At 46.6% G+C, this 16,986-nt stretch overlaps 2 protein-coding genes across 2 annotated transcripts in view; both read right to left on the bottom strand.

The window, feature by feature from the left end:
• Positions 1-16,986, bottom strand: part of LOC126161349 (gastrula zinc finger protein XlCGF8.2DB-like) — a 116,152-nt gene that overhangs the window by 71,643 nt on the left and 27,523 nt on the right. The gene's annotated exons all lie outside the window — the stretch shown is intronic.
• Positions 8,683-11,037, bottom strand: LOC126150962 (uncharacterized). Its single transcript, XM_049915910.1, has one exon. It carries the CDS (start codon positions 11,035-11,037, stop codon positions 8,683-8,685), a length of 2,355 nt encoding a protein of 784 aa, XP_049771867.1.

Here is a 16,986-nt window from a genome sequence, read left to right as displayed (position 1 = left end):
GTCATTTATATATATTGTGAAAAGCAATGGTCCCATAACACTTCCCTGTGGCACGCCAGAGGTTACCTTAACGTCTGTAGACGTCTCTCCATTGATAACAACATGCTGTGTTCTGTTTGCTACAAACTCTTCAATCCAGCCACACAGCTGGTCTGATATTCCGTAGGCTCTTATTTTGTTTATCAAGCGACAGTGCGGAACTGTATCGAACGCCTTCCGGAAGTCAAGAAAAATAGCATCTACCTGGGAGCCTGTATCTAATATTTTCTGGGTCTCATGAACAAATAAAGCGAGTTGGGTCTCACACGATCGCTGTTTCCGGAATCCATGTTGATTCCTACATAGTAGATTCTGGGTTTCCAAAAACGACATGGTACTCGAGCAAAAAACATGCTCTAAAATTCTACAACAGATTGACGTCAGAGATATAGGTCTATAGTTCTGCGCATCTGCTCGACGACCCTTCTTGAAGACTGGGACTACCTGTGCTCTTTTCCAATCATTTGGAACCTTCCGTTCCTCTAGAGACTTGCGGTACACGGCTGTTAGAAGGGGGCAAGTTCTTTCGTGTACTATGTGTACAATCGAATTGGTATCCCACCAGGTCCAGTGGACTTTCCTCTGCTGAGTGATTCCAATTGCTTTTCTATTCCTTGGACACTTATTTCGATGTCAGCCATTTTTTCGTTTGTGCGAGGATTTAGAGAAGGAACTGCAGTGCAGTCTTCCTCTGTGAAACAGCTTTGGAAAAAGGTGTTTAGTATTTCAGCTTTACGTGTGTCATCCTCTGTTTCAATGCCTTCATCATCCCGGAGTGTCTGGATATGCTGTTTCGAGCCACTTACTGATTTAACGTAAGACCAGAACTTCCTAGGATTTTCTGTCAAGTCGGTACATAGAATTTTACTTCCGAATTCACTGAACGCTTCACGCATAGCCCTCCTTATGCTAACTTTGACATCGTTTAGCTTCTGTTTGTCTGAGAGGTTTTGGCTGCGTTTAAACTTGGAGTGAAGCTCTCTTTGCTTTCGCAGTAGTTTCCTAACTTTGTTGTTGTACCACGGTGGGTTTTTCCTGTCCCTCACAGTTTTACTCGGCACGTACCTGTCTAAAACGCATTTTACGATTGCCTTGAACTTTTTCCATAAACACTCAACATTGTCAGTGTCGGAACAGAAATTTTCGCTTTGATCTGTTAGGTAGTCTGAAATCTGCCTTCTATTACTCTTGCTAAACAGATAAGCCTTCCTCCCTTTTTTTATATTCCTATTAACTTCCATATTCAGGGATGCTGCAATGGCCTTATGATCACTGATTCCCTGTTCTGCGCTTACAGAGTCGAAAAGTTCGGGTCTGTTTGTTATCAGTAGGTCCAAGATGTTATCTCCACGAGTCGGTTCTCTGTTTAATTGCTCGAGGTAATTTTTGGATAGTGCACTCAGTATAATGTCACTCAATGCTCTGTCCCTACCACCCATCCTAAACATCTGAGTGTCCCAGTCTATATCTGGTAAATTGAAATCGCCACCTAAGACTATAACATGCTGAGAAAATTTATGTGAAATGTATTCCAAATTTTCTCTCAGTTGTTCTGCCACTAATGCTGCTGAGTTGGGAGGTCGGTAAAAGGAGCCAATTATTAACCTAGCTCGGTTGTTGAGTGTAACCTCCACCCATAATAATTCACAGGAACTATCCGCTTCTACTTCACTACATGATAAACTACTACTAACAGCGACGAACACTCCACCACCGGTTGCATGCAATCTATCCTTTCTAAACACCGTCTGTACCTTTGTAAAAATTTCGGCAGAATTTATCTCTAACTTCAGCCAGCTTTCTGTACCTATAAAGATTTCAGCTTCAGTGCTTTCTATCAGCGCTTGAAGTTCTGGTACTTTACCAACACAGCTTCAACAGTTTACAATTACAATACCGATTGCTACTTGGTCCCTGCATGTCCTGACTTTGCCCCGCACCCGTTGCCCTTTCTGTACTTGCCCGAGGCCATCTAACCTAAAAAACCGCCCAGCCCACGCCACACAACCCCTGCTACCCGTGTAGCCGCTTGTTGCGTGTAGTGGACTCCTGAGCTATCCAGCAGAACCCGAAACCCCACCACCCTATGGAGCAAGTCGAAGAATCCGCAGCCCACACCGTCGCAGAACCATCTCAACCTCTGATTCAGACCCTCCACTCGGCTCTGTACCAAAGGTCCGCAGTCAGTCCTGTCGACGATGCTGCAGATGGTGAGCTCTGCTTTCATCCCGCTAGCGAGACTGGCAGTCTTCACCAAATCAGATAGCTGGCGGAAGCCAGAGAGGATTTCCTCCGATCCATAGCGACACACATCATTGGTGCCGACATGAGCGACCACCTGCAGATGGGTGCACCCTGTACCCTTCATGGCATCTGGAAGAACCCTTTCCACATCTGGAATGACTCCCCTCGGTATGCACACGGAGTGCACATTGATTTTCTTCCCCTCTCTTGCTGCCATATCCCTAAGGGGCCCCATTACACGCCTGACGTTGGAGCTCCCAACTACCAGTAAGCCCACCCTCTGCGACCGCCCGGATCTTGCAGACTGAGGGGCAACCTCTGGAACAGGACAAGCAGCCATGTCAGGCCGAAGATCAGTATCAGCCTGAGACAGAGCCTGAAACTGGTTCGCCAGACAAACTGGAGAGGCCTTCCGTTCAGCCCTCCGGAATGTCTTTCGCCCCCTGCCACACCTTGAGACGACCTCCCACTCTACCACAGGTGAGGGATCAGCCTCAATGTGGGCAGTATCCCGGGCAACCAAAGTCGTAGTCCGATCGGGGGATGCGTGGGACGAGCTGGCCGTCCCCGACAAACCCCCATCCGGACCCCCACAGTGATGTCCATTGGCAACAGCCTCAAGCTGTGTGACCGAAGCCAGCACTGCCTGAAGCTGGGAGCGAAGGGATGCCAACTCAGCCTGCATCCAAACACAGCAGTTGCAGTCCCTATCCATGCTAAAAACTGTTGTGCAAAGAACGTCTGAACTAGTCTACAGAGAGCGCAAACGAATCGACACAAAATTTAAACGGTTATTAAAATACAAGATTGCCTAGTAAATGCAGTAAATGCTGCTACATGCGCACTGCTGACACACTGATCGGCGGCGCAAGGAGACTACGCGAATTTACACTATTCAGGTACTAAAACGCGATGCTACAACTCTCAAATACTATAATACACCCGAAATTTATTAATTAAACAATGCAAGTACCAAAAACACGCAAATAAATTAAGAATTAAACTATGTAACAAATGAGTGAGCTAGGAGTATACGACTTGCTGCTGCAGCTGCTTATTCAACGGCGGAAGGGAGCACACTGACTGTGACCAACTGACACTGGCCGTTCAAAACAAAAACAGAAGACAGACGACTACGCGAATTTACACTATTCAGGTACTAAAACGCGATGCTACAACTCTCAAATACTATAATACGCCCGAAATTTAAGAATTAAACAATGCAAGTACCAAAAACATGCAAAGAAATTAAGAATTAAACTATGTAACAAATGAGTGAGCTAGGAGTATACGACTTGCTGCTCCAGCTGCTTATCCAACGGTGGCAGGGAGCACACGAGGAAATATGGGAAAAAGGATTTATTCATCACTTTCATATGTAATCTGCAGATGCTACAGATCAAGAGGATACTCACCAATAGTCAAGTGCCCAGTGAGTTGCATAACATAGTTGCAAGAGTATTCATGTAGAGGCAGGTGAAACTAGTTGGTGTATTAGAAAAGGGTTGTGTATCTGGACTGGTGCATTGTTGGATGTACACAACTGAGTGGCAGATGCAAGGACTAACACACACACATAATTTCTTGCATTTAGTAAACAAACTGCAGCATATGGACATCAGTGCCATCATTTGCTCAGAGCTGCTGGGCACTGTACAAGATCACGAACTTTCCGAATTGATAACAAAGCAATATCAGTCCACAATCCCCATGTATGAGGAATGGCATCTGCATCAAGAATTGTCCGTGGACAATTGTCAACAAAATGCAAACTGGAAATGAAGGATATCCAGCATACAGATGTCAATGACCAGAAAATATACAGTTCACAATAACACTTACTGGTAGCCACTTACAACTGGAACCTGATAACGAATGGACTGTACCATACACAGCACTATTAATGAAAATTCTGTGTGCACACATCAATGTGGAGTACTGTACCAGCTTAAAGTCAATTAAATACAAATGCAGATATGTCAACAAGGGGAGAGACTGGGCAGTGTTTGACATTTACAATGAACAAAATGCAGACGAAACAATGCAACACCAGTTGGGGAGGTTCACCAGCAGCAATGACACGATTTGGCACATCACCAGATTTCCAATTCACAAATGGCACCCTGCCATCACACATCTCAGCATGCATTTGGAAAATGACCAAACAGTGTACTTCAACAAAGACAATGACTCCACTGTAGCCAATGTTCTTTTAATTATGTAAGGAGGATCCATTTGTGAGAACATTGCTGTATTTAGGTGTGCCTAAGCATACAAGTGGCACACATCAGGGAAAGATTTGACATGAGAAAAGTAGGCCAATGTGACCCTAGACATTAAGCTGTTGGAAGAGATGCATTGGCTAGGATGTTCACACTGCACCCAAAAACACAAAATGCTACTTCCTCAGACTTTTTCTTTATGTGGCTTGCAGACCACATACCTCCATGGAGTTGCGAACAGTAAATGGCAATGTGTGCACAACACTTATTGAGGCATATCACAAGTTGGGGTTACTTGAAAGAGACAAGCACTGGGGTAACCCAATGAAGGACGCCAAGTCCAACTGGTCTCCCTGTCCCAGCACATAATGAACCTTTTCGATATAATATTAATGAGAAGCAGCCACTGTAATCCAAACATACTTGGAGAAATATAAGAAGGCAATGAGTGAGGTCGTATTTGCCACACTCCAACTATAGCTGTGAGGCCATACTTGGCAAAATCCAATTGTGGCCATTATGTTTGGGTTGGATGTTTTCAACAGAGTGTGGATTGTCCTTGAGGACAAACGCCTGTGGCATGAGCAACAAAATTTGCTTCAACTTGTATTGCAGGCAGAGTACATACCTAAAATGAACTTCAACATCGACAACTTGCAACTGAATGAGGACCAGAAGCAAGCACATTATATTATCACAGGTTGCATACCATAACAATGGGGTGTCATAATTTTCCTTGATGCACCTAGAGGCACGAGAAAAACCTTCATAGAAACTTTAATTCTGGCCGAAATCAGGGTATGGTGAGAGGTTTCCTCTCTCTCTCTGTCGCCACTTCAAGCACTGCGATAACATTAATGGAGGGAGGAAGGAAGGACTGCCCATTCCGTGCTTAAGTTACCACCTGACATAGCACAACAAGAATATCCATCATGCAACAAAAACAAGGCCAGAGGTCACGTGTTAAGACATGTAATGTAATTGTGTGGGATGAGTACACCATGGCGCACAACAATTTCATCAAGGTGCTGGACGTAGCTTTGAGGGGTGTAAGAGGTAACAACAACAACACAATGGGTGGCATCATGGCACTCTTGCGTGCAAACTTTCATCAAACACTGCATGTCATCACAAAGTCTACACCTGCTGACACAATTAACCCATGTTTGAGATATTTATTTCTGTTGGGTCAAGTGCATGAAGTGTTGTTGAATCAAAATACGAGAGTATCTCTGCAGGATGACACAGCACAAGTGTTCTCGGAATAGTTACAAGCAATCAGAGAAAGAATAGTAGCCACTGATGCAGCTGGCAGTGTACATTTGAAATCACATCTTTGGATTATTGTATCTTCCACTGCAGAGTTCATAGATGGTGTCCAGCTGGATATTGAGAATAACTTCAACACTATGCAATGGTTGTGAGAGACGGTGATTCTTGCACCTGAAATGACACTGTCAATAATGTAAACAGTACATTACAAGGCATGTTAGAGGGTGATGAGAATGAGTAAACATCTTTTGATACTGCATTGGATGCAGATGAAGCTGTGCAGTTCCAAAAGAGTTTCTGAACTTATTTGAAGATCCTACTTTACAGTGGAATACAGCAGTATGTTAGTAACATGCCAGACAATGTGATCAAGGCTGCCACCTTAACAAGGAAAGGGAAGGGCGAACAACCTTAAAATACAGGTCATTCCAAGGGGCCTCTAATTCATCTTCCGGAGACTGCAATTTCCCGTACTAATTGCAACTATAGTAAATAAGTCTCAAGGGCAGACAGTTCAATACAGTGGAGTGAATTTGTTGCTATCAGGCTTCTCCTGCTGGCTGTTGTAGATCGCTTGCTCTAGGATGAGTTCACAACTTATACATCACAGTGCCTGGAGATGTAACAAAGAATAGTGTGTATAAGCAAGTCTTGCTGTAAATAAATATTAGTTTCAAATGTGTGCACTGTGTTGCACTACATTTCTTGTTATGCACAATGTTCCTACATATGTCCACTTCCAACTTTTAATGTTACTTTCATTAGTTCATAATTTTTGCGCTGCAGTCTACATTCCAATGGACTGACATTGTCTTAATGGGGCATCACAAATCCAGGTCACATGATGTTACTGCCCACTACAGATTGGAATAATTAACCACTGTAAATCACCTACACATACAGATGGTGGAAAGAAGGGGTGGACAGAGAAGGGGAAGATAGATGTTTGCAAGACATGTGTCAACCAGGTGTGCGAGCAAAGCTGAGGGGCTAGTACACTGTATTCACAGCATTAGTGCCAGGCTGCTATTGGAATAACGGTTTTTGAGTTATTTGTCACATCACTGTAGATTATCTACCATAATATGCGATTTCAGTGTTTCTCGGCATATTCCACTGATGAATTCTTATCAGGTTATCAGCCGAGTGGTGGCTGATAACCTGAGAAGAATTCATCACTATCTACCATAAATTTCAATAGGACATCAATATTATTAATGTGCTTAAGTAAGTCAAAATGAGAAATCTGTGTCCAGTTTAAGATCATTCAGATTGACAAGACCAGGTGTAAGAATTTCCGAAGGATTTCATAGAGGTTGTAAAAACAAAATTTTAGCAATCAGTAAAATAACTAGGTAGGATGATACTTTATGCACAGACGAGAAAGCAGATAATATGCTTTACAGAAAAAATTCTGGGAGTGGATAGCTGCACAAATGGGGTAGCAGGGAATGGTTCACTATTTCATACTACGAATGCTTGACCATTATAGGACATGTGTCTGCCTCAATAGTTGAGTGGTCAGTGTGACGGAATGCCATGCAAAGGGGACTGTGTTCGGTTCCTGGCTGGGCCGGAGATTTTCTCCATTCAGGGGCTGGGTGTTATCGTCATCATCATCATCATCATCATCATCATCATAATATCATTCCCATCAACATGCAAGTCGCCAAAGTGGTGTCAACTCAAAAGACTTGTACCAGGCAATAGGTCTACCGATGGGAGGCCCTAGCCACACAACATTTCATAGGACTTGTGCAAGCAGTGCAAAACAAGCATTCTGTATGGGATCTGCTCCTGTGGAATATGTAAGATGCAGGTCCAGGGTCAGAGAATTAGTTACTTGGTTGTCACTGGGTGAGCTGAGATGTGGAAGCCCCCAGAGCAACGAGATCAAGCAATGTGTTTGACATATCCCCATCTGGTTGAGCCTGCTCCATTGGTACATCCATTTGTCTCACCATGTACACTGCCATGGCCTGCGGACATGGACATGCACATGGAGGTGAAAGATTTGAGTGACACAGAGGGTTTTTGATGTGCCACAGCACTATTCATACATATTGGAAGAGTTGAGATATGGCACCAGAGAGCTGCTCTGCCTGGACAACAATAAGTAAGAACGTGACACAGTCTGCGAGTGTCAAAAACACACCAAAGAATAGTGGGAAGTCGCTGCTTGACAACTGGTGGTAAGAAACACATTGTCCCCAAAACTAGCACTGTGGGGCTTGCCTGGACCAGAAATAGGAACTGCCAACAGCTTGCAGGCACTGTTGGACACTGAGATAGGGGACCAGCCAGTGATTAGACACCAAGAAACCCCACCTACTGCCCAAGAAGAGGCAACTCCCATGGAGTGCCCGGCACTAAGCTGTCTGTACCTAAGCTGCCACTAGTTGTTGTTCAAGTGAGAGATGACTGGAGGGTTCCTGCAGCTCCTCAAGTAGTGGACGATCACAGCATTCACTGTGAAGTCTGCAGGAGCTGACCTGACAGAGAGTACTTCTTTTCTCCTTGGAAGATTTTTGGAGGGCAACGAGTAATGCAGCAGCCCAGCAACTATCATTCTACACTCATGCTGCCTTGTCTGATGGACCTATAAAGATGCTCTCTGGGGGCCTCCCTCGCTACATGAATATGGGGCACAACAATAGGGTACTGGAAGGCACTAGGTTTGGCGTATCCTCAGTTACATGCATCAAATATCATTGGTCTCAGAAAGATTCACCATCCCCCCCTAATTGTCTATACAGACAATCTAGCAATCTAGAGAATAAAAATATTTTTCAATTGACAAATGTGGCTGGTACCAATGTAACAATGGAGATGCTGAAGTAAAAAAGAGGGTCATCCTAATGCTAATGCTGCTAGGGAGCAGGGCATGTGATGCCCTCGCCACTGCTCATTGCCTGACACACACACATGGAGGGAGTGGAGGAGGCAGGGCAAGAGGGGGTGGAGGCAGGGCAACAGGGCAAGAGGGGGCGGGCGGGGGAAGAGGGGGCGGGCGGGGCAAGAGGGGGCGGGCGGGGCAAGAGGGGGCGGGCGGGGCAAGAGGGGGCGGGCGGGGGAAGAGGGGGCGGGCGGGGCAAGAGGGGGCGGGCGGGGGAAGAGGGGGCGGGCGGGGGAAGAGGGGGCGGGCGGGGGAAGAGGGGGCGGGCGGGGGAAGAGGGGGCGGGCGGGGGAAGAGGGGGCGGGCGGGGGAAGAGGGGGCGGGCGGGGGAAGAGGGGGCGGGCGGGGGAAGAGGGGGCGGGCGGGGGAAGAGGGGGCGGGCGGGGGAAGAGGGGGCGGGCGGGGGAAGAGGGGGCGGGCGGGGGAAGAGGGGGCGGGCGGGGGAAGAGGGGGCAGGCGGGGGAAGAGGGGGCGGGCGGGGGAAGAGGGGGCGGGCGGGGGAAGAGGGCGCGGGCGGGGGTAGAGGGCGCGGGCGGGGGTAGAGGGCGCGGGCGGGGGTAGAGGGGGCCGGCAGGGGAAGAGGGGGCAGGCAGGGGAAGAGGGGGCAGGCAGGGGAAGAGGGGGCAGGCAGGGGAAGAGGGGGCAGGCAGGGGAAGAGGGGGCAGGCAGGGGAAGAGGGGGCAGGCAGGGGAAGAGGGGGCAGGCAGGGGAAGAGGGGGCAGGCAGGGGAAGAGGGGGCAGGCAGGGGAAGAGGGGGCAGGCAGGGGAAGAGGGGGCAGGCAGGGGAAGAGGGGGCAGGCAGGGGAAGAGGGGGCAGGCAGGGGAAGAGGGGGCAGGCAGGGGAAGAGGGGGCAGGCAGGGGAAGAGGGGGCAGGCAGGGGAAGAGGGGGCAGGCAGGGGAAGAGGGGGCAGGCAGGGGAAGAGGGGGCAGGCAGGGGAAGAGGGGGCAGGCAGGGGAAGAGGGGGCAGGCAGGGGAAGAGGGGGCAGGCAGGGGAAGAGGGGGCAGGCAGGGGAAGAGGGGGCAGGCAGGGGAAGAGGGGGCAGGCAGGGGAAGAGGGGGCAGGCAGGGGAAGAGGGGGCAGGCAGGGGAAGAGGGGGCAGGCAGGGGAAGAGGGGGCAGGCAGGGGAAGAGGGGGCAGGCAGGGGAAGAGGGGGCAGGCAGGGGAAGAGGGGGCAGGCAGGGGAAGAGGGGGCAGGCAGGGGAAGAGGGGGCAGGCAGGGGAAGAGGGGGCAGGCAGGGGAAGAGGGGGCAGGCAGGGGAAGAGGGGGCAGGCAGGGGAAGAGGGGGCAGGCAGGGGAAGAGGGGGCAGGCAGGGGAAGAGGGGGCAGGCAGGGGAAGAGGGGGCAGGCAGGGGAAGAGGGGGCAGGCAGGGGAAGAGGGGGCAGGCAGGGGAAGAGGGGGCAGGCAGGGGAAGAGGGGGCAGGCAGGGGAAGAGGGGGCAGGCAGGGGAAGAGGGGGCAGGCAGGGGAAGAGGGGGCAGGCAGGGGAAGAGGGGGCAGGCAGGGGTAGAGGGGGCAGGCAGGGGAAGAGGGGGCAGGCAGGGGAAGAGGGGGCAGGCAGGGGAAGAGGGGGCAGGCAGGGGAAGAGGGGGCAGGCAGGGGAAGAGGGGGCAGGCAGGGGAAGAGGGGGCAGGCAGGGGAAGAGGGGGCAGGCAGGGGAAGAGGGGGCAGGCAGGGGAAGAGGGGGCAGGCAGGGGAAGAGGGGGCAGGCAGGGGAAGAGGGGGCAGGCAGGGGAAGAGGGGGCAGGCAGGGGAAGAGGGGGCAGGCAGGGGAAGAGGGGGCAGGCAGGGGAAGAGGGGGCAGGCAGGGGAAGAGGGGGCAGGCAGGGGAAGAGGGGGCAGGCAGGGGAAGAGGGGGCAGGCAGGGGAAGAGGGGGCAGGCAGGGGAAGAGGGGGCAGGCAGGGGAAGAGGGGGCAGGCAGGGGAAGAGGGGGCAGGCAGGGGAAGAGGGGGCAGGCAGGGGAAGAGGGGGCAGGCAGGGGAAGAGGGGGCAGGCAGGGGAAGAGGGGGCAGGCAGGGGAAGAGGGGGCAGGCAGGGGAAGAGGGGGCAGGCAGGGGAAGAGGGGGCAGGCAGGGGAAGAGGGGGCAGGCAGGGGAAGAGGGCTGGAGGGGAAGAGGGGCAGGCAGGGGAAGAGGGGCAGGCAGGGGAAGAGGGGCAGGCAGGGGAAGAGGGGGCAGGCAGGGGAAGAGGGGGCAGGCAGGGGAAGAGGGGGCAGGCAGGGGAAGAGGGGGCAGGCAGGGGAAGAGGGGGCAGGCAGGGGAAGAGGGGGCAGGCAGGGGAAGAGGGGGCAGGCAGGGGAAGAGGGGCAGGCAGGTGAAGAGCTACTCGATGTAAAAATTTCACCCTTCCTCCTTTGTTGCATTTTCGAACATAGTCTATGTCTTTCACATTGTCATTCATCCATGACATCTTAGTTTTACATATCAAACTTACTCATACATCTTTTTGATGTATGCACATCTTGTAAGACCAGAGCCAAGTATAGGGTACGAGTTGGTGAAACGGAAATGAAATGTTCACTGTGTCATACATTTTGAGTTGTAACTCCAATATTAAAATATTAAGTTATGTCACTTTCAAATTATATAACTAAAAATTGTTCAATTTTTCTTCTTCACTGAGAAGAGGGAAGCGTGTGGTGCAGAGAGGGAAGCACTTTGAGCACCAAATGGATAGTAACAAGTGGGAGTAGAGGCAAATAAGAGTTCTCACAGTACTTTCAATGTGAACCATTTGTACTTTGTATTGATTATTTGCTGTGGTGTAAATGTTGAATGGGAGAGACAGGGTTTCATTATAGCACATCACAAAGAGTAAGAAACAAATTCACACCTGTTCACTGCAGCACTAAACACTGACAGCTTGCATACATTGGCAAAAAAAAGTATTAAACATTCTGAATTAAGTCAATAAATTCCAAGCAGAACTATGGATCTTATGGAGTAAGAAATTGTAAGTAAACTATTGTATGTGAAACAGCATTTCTAACAACAGGTTTGCACAGGTGAGTGACATTTTGCAACTTATTTGGCCTACCCTACAATAATTCTTTATTAAGTAGATGATTGCAAAAGCACTAAATACATAATATGTAAATAAATCAGAACTAAAATTAATGATAAACATATGTTTACACACTTACCTTACACACAGATATTTTTCTTGTTTTGACATCAGCAAAGTCCAGTATAAATTTGTTGAAATCCATTCAGCTAGCTCTTGTTCAGTCAGCACTATTGTCAGCCCACACAATCATTCCTGGCCCATTGTTGACCTCAGGTTTCAATTAGTTCAAGCTTTGAAAAACTTCTTTCCCCAATTGCCACTGTCACCAGTTGTGTTAGCAAAATGCATAACATTATACCTAACTTTGGAGGCAAAGTCATACACTTGTACAAGTTCCAAAACTTCAATAGGTATGCTGCCAGGCTTTACCAATGTTGAGACCAATTTTAGTTTATCTTGCAAGTTGAGAACTTGATGTCCTTAGCTTGTCCACGATTAAGACTGCCGCACAGTTTGAAACACTTATCACTTAGAACATCAGGTGATATGTCTTTAATTTTACTAATGTCATTTAATAAAGTTAAAAAGCTCTCTGATACTTTTAAGCTGTTGAAATCTCTCACTGAGAGCACATATTATAACATGCAGTAGTTTAAAGTAAAAATCTATTTTATAATGCCCTTATGGGTCTTCGTTTTCTTAGCTTCTCCCTGATACTGGAACTGTTTCTTATCTTGTCTCTTTCGTATCTGCGTTGTACCATCTACTGTTGGGTTTTTCATATCGATTTGAGTTGCCCGTTCCTTAGAGTGCAGTATGTAATTTTGGAATCTGAGGTCCTCCCTGCAGTTTATCAAATATTCTTGTTGAGTAAGTCAGTAGCTTTTGATTTATCTTTGATATTAATATGGAGCAACATATCTTACCACATCCCCACTGAACAAAGGAACGTAAAATCACTTATAAGGTTTGCCAAACTGCCAGCCTCACGTGCAACCATTCTGCCCATATTTTCGTCTTCACTTTAGTTCAATGAGTGGATCACAGAACTCCGCTATGTTGTACTGAAGGGGAGGGGGGGGGGGGGGGGGTGACTGCGTCAATCCTACTTTCCCACTTTCCCAACTAGTTGTACTCAATGGCTTCAATGTCAGGGCAGATATATGACCATTCAAAACTGCCCAGTGTTGCATAGATGTAGAAAATAAGTCAAAAACTTTACTCGCCAAACAAAAGAATGAAACTGCATATTCTGATGCCTTTGCAGCGCCATTCACAGCTAGATTTAAGGAATTACTACTGCATGGAACACAAAATGCCTTTGGATTTATATTTAAAATCCGCTTTTGCATTCCTGTGTTTTTGCCTTTCATATTAGCACCATTCTCAGAGCTTTGGCCCCTCATGTCCTCCAAGGGTATTTTCATTTCCTCTAACTGTTTTAAGACTCCACCTGCAAGCCTCAAACCAGATGTATCTCTTACAGGTACAAAGCCAAGATAATGTTCACTACTATTTGTATCACAGTGTCAACATCAGTAGAATTTACATTAATGAAACACACTATCATTGTCATTTGCTCAGCACCAGAAATATCTGGTGTACTGTCCAAAATTATACTACATTCATCAGTCAGAACATTATGACCACCAACCTACTATTGACATAAACCCATCCAAACCATAGTGTCACCTGGTAAGGAACAACTGCTAGGCAGATACACACACAGTGCATATAGTATCAGTGAGCACACTGTCCATGTGTTGGATGGGGAAGGTGCGCAATCTATCCAAGTTTGACCGAGGGCGGAGTGTGATGGCCCAGAGGCTTGGCATGTGAATTTTGGAAACAGCACAACTTGTTGGGTGTTTGAAGAGTGCTGTGGCGAGAGTCTTCAACATGTGGCGGAACCTACAACGGATCCAGATGTTGTAGGGTTGGGCAGCCACCCCTCATCACAGAAGTTGGATACTGTAGGCTTGGCAGACTGGTAAAACAGGACAGGTAGCAAACTGTGGTGGAACTAACATCAGACTTTAATTCTGGGCAGAGTACAAACGTGTGTGAAGTGCACCGAACACTCCTAACGAACCTCCACAGCTGACAACCCATGCTTGTGCCACTGTTAACACCACGACATCGGCAACTATAACTGAAATGGGCAGGTGATCACTGGCACTGACCATTGGCACTGTGTAGAGCGTTGCCTGCTGAATCCCGATACCTTCTTCATCATGCTGATTGTAATGCCTGAATCCATCACTTTCCATGGGAACAGCTCCTTGACACCCGTGCTGCAGGACAGACAGCCTGGTGGTAGTTCCAGTAGGCATCCATGGGCCTGGTGGAGCTCATGCAAGGCACATTGATGGCCAAGGAATATCATACACTGGTTGCAGAAACAAGTACACCCCTCCATGACGACCATGTTTCCAGATGGCAGCGGCGTTTTTCAACAAGATAATGTGCAGTGTCACAAGGCGACGAGTGTGATGCAGTGGTTCGAGGAACACAGTGATGAGTTCCAATTGGTGACCTGGCCCCCCAACTCACCAGATCCGAACCCGCAGAATACATCTGGGATGTGAATGAACATGGTATCAGAAGCCATTGCTCCCCTCACCAGAATTTAAGGAATTAGGTGACTCATGTGTACAAATGTACTGCCACCTCCCTGTAGCATCCTATCAATGTGTCATTGCTTCCATGCCATGATGCGGCGCCGGTGTTATCCAATGGTGGACACAAAAGGAATTAGGTAGGTGATGATAATGTTCTGGCTGATCTGTGTATAATATTTAACAGCTCTCAGTGAAGACAACATTTTGTTTTTAATTTCTTGATGGAGAATGTAAATTACTTCATTTTGTATGTTTTTCCAGAAAGTTGTTGTTCTTGTACATTCTCCTACAACTGAACCAAATTTTCCAAATAATTTGACCAACTTTAAGAAGTTCCCATTGTTGTGAGTGAACAGTTGTCTGAATTTCCTCTTAAAGGAAGACACCCCGTAGCATATTTGCAGAGTTTTTTCATTGACAGATTTTAATCTTGTGGAGATCTCTGCCCACTTTTGGTGTAATTGTAAGTGCACTTGGGACCTAACATGCCTAGGTAATGTCTCAGAAATTTGACACCAGTTACCATAACCGCCTGAAATGTGTAATACTTTAATGTTAGAAAAGACTTTGCAGCAGAAACAAAAAAAAAACAACATTTGCACTTTTTGAATAAGCTAACCATCTTCTCTGAACAATTTCACCATTATACAAATTAAAATTGTAATTTTTAGAAGGTTTGTTTTTTTTTTTTTTTTTTTTTTTGGGTGGGGTGGGGGTGGGGGGCATATTGTGGGATACGAATCAACTACATAACTTCTAATTTGAGTGTTAGATGTGCAGTTACTAGGGTGGAATAGAACAATTTCACATTCATTAGATAGCTTGCACACTATGTCCACTTCATCCTGTGACGTTAGAAGAACATCTTCACCTACCGAAGGCTTACACTGATTTATGTCTGCCTCTGCATTTGTGCATGGATCATTTTGATCAATATTGTCCTTAAGCTGAAAAATTTATCCTATGAAAATTTTAATTTTTTATCTATATTTTCTCTTCCAGCTCATCTTTTTCTTTACCAACTGCCTGAGATGTGCTGCCTGCCATCGGACATTGTAAGAGTTTACGACATTTGTAATAGAGCCTAATGAAAACACATCACGTCACAGTGAGAAAGCCTTTTCACATTAAAAAACAAATCTATGGACACTGTCAGCTGAATGTACAAATATTAACTCTTAACACATCATTGCAGTTGCCTTTATTGGACAGCCTATGACAAGAAAGACTGGTGACAGAATCTTCTTCATATATATGATTATTGTTGTAAGTTAATAGGTAAAATTAAATTGTGTCTGGCAAATGAAATATGTTTCTAACAAGCACAGCATATACAGACCTACACAAACCACAGTTCAACCACTGTATCACACTTCACTTGCCACTCAACTATTAGTTGTAGTTCATTACAAACAAAACAAGGGAACATGGGGGGGATCCAGCCTGAAAGTCAGGTACAGGTACTTAAACATTGTATAGATACCTGTACCTGGGTGTCAGGCTGGATCTCCCACTTCCGTTCGATGCTGAGGTGTTATTCCAGAACATGGAGAACCTTCGCAATTCTGTTCATATGTAAGGGGGAATCTAAAGTACACTGGGACAGCAGTGAGAATTTGAATCGAGAAGGAAACTGTGATTGGGTAATCTGTGCAGTTGCGTGAACCACTGTGTCAAGGTGTCTTCATGGCTAACACACCTGCCTAGTACGCAGGAGACCTAGGATCGATTCCTGGCCTTGGTACAAATTTTCACTCATCGCTTCAGTCTATATCCATTTATTTCATGAACCAATTATTTAAGACTTCATAGTCATGGGAAATGGTAAATTAATTGGCATGTTAACTCCCTTTCATGAAACATTAACTACTGCATGGGGACACATTGTTTGCACTCCTTTCAATTTTTATGTCACTGTAATTTTTATATTAAGTGTTGCTGCTTGAAACATAAAGATTTCAAGGTACTTATATAATTTTCTCACAGCTGTTAGAAAGTTATACACGGTTAGAAGAATATTGCTGTATACACATTAAGTGCATTACACAGATTAATAGTAGTTTATTGGTGTAAGTTACCCAACATGATGACAGCTATCGTACATTGTGAGAAAGTACAAAATATCGATAGCAAAAGATAAAGATCATTTTCAAGTGAATTAACTGTCAAACTGTGTTCTTCAGTCCCAAAGTGCGCATGTATACAAGAGTATCACAGGATTTAGCTGTGCATTATGTAGCAAAGGAGGTTATTAACTTTTGAAAAAGTTTTAAAAGTGCTAAAGGATGTTTTTACCTCTCATTTTTATGTATTCATTAAAGAGAAAGGGTGAGGAGTGAGGGAGAGGGGGAGGGAGGGAGGGAGGGGGGGGGAGAGAGAGAGAGAGAGAGAGAGAGAGAGAGAGAGAGAGAGAGAGAGAGAGAGAGAGAGAGGTATTTGAATATTACTTGATCATCTACATGGAAACTCACAGTGTTTTGAGTATTCTAGTTAAATGTTCTTCAGTTAGTTAGATGTAACAGTGATCTACTCATGGGGTTTGCATCTTCTGATTAAAACAAAAAGAAAACAAAACAAAATTTTCTGCTGTTTACAGGTCAGTCAGGTTGACGCAGTATTTCTCAATTTCAGAAAAACATTTGCCTCTGAGTGAGAAGTGTTGGGACTCATACTGTTCATGTTGT

The sequence above is a fragment of the Schistocerca cancellata genome, chromosome 2 (assembly GCF_023864275.1).
Source record: "Schistocerca cancellata isolate TAMUIC-IGC-003103 chromosome 2, iqSchCanc2.1, whole genome shotgun sequence".
NCBI lineage: Eukaryota > Metazoa > Arthropoda > Insecta > Orthoptera > Acrididae > Schistocerca > Schistocerca cancellata.
The sequence above is the reverse complement of the archived record's forward strand: the minus strand, read 5'-3'. Positions and strand labels throughout refer to the sequence as shown.

Excerpts from the sequence above, each read along its gene's own strand:
- LOC126150962 (XM_049915910.1), bottom strand. The coding sequence starts at position 11,037 with ATGCAACAAAGGAGGAAGGGTGAAATTTTTACATCGAGTAGCTCTTCA.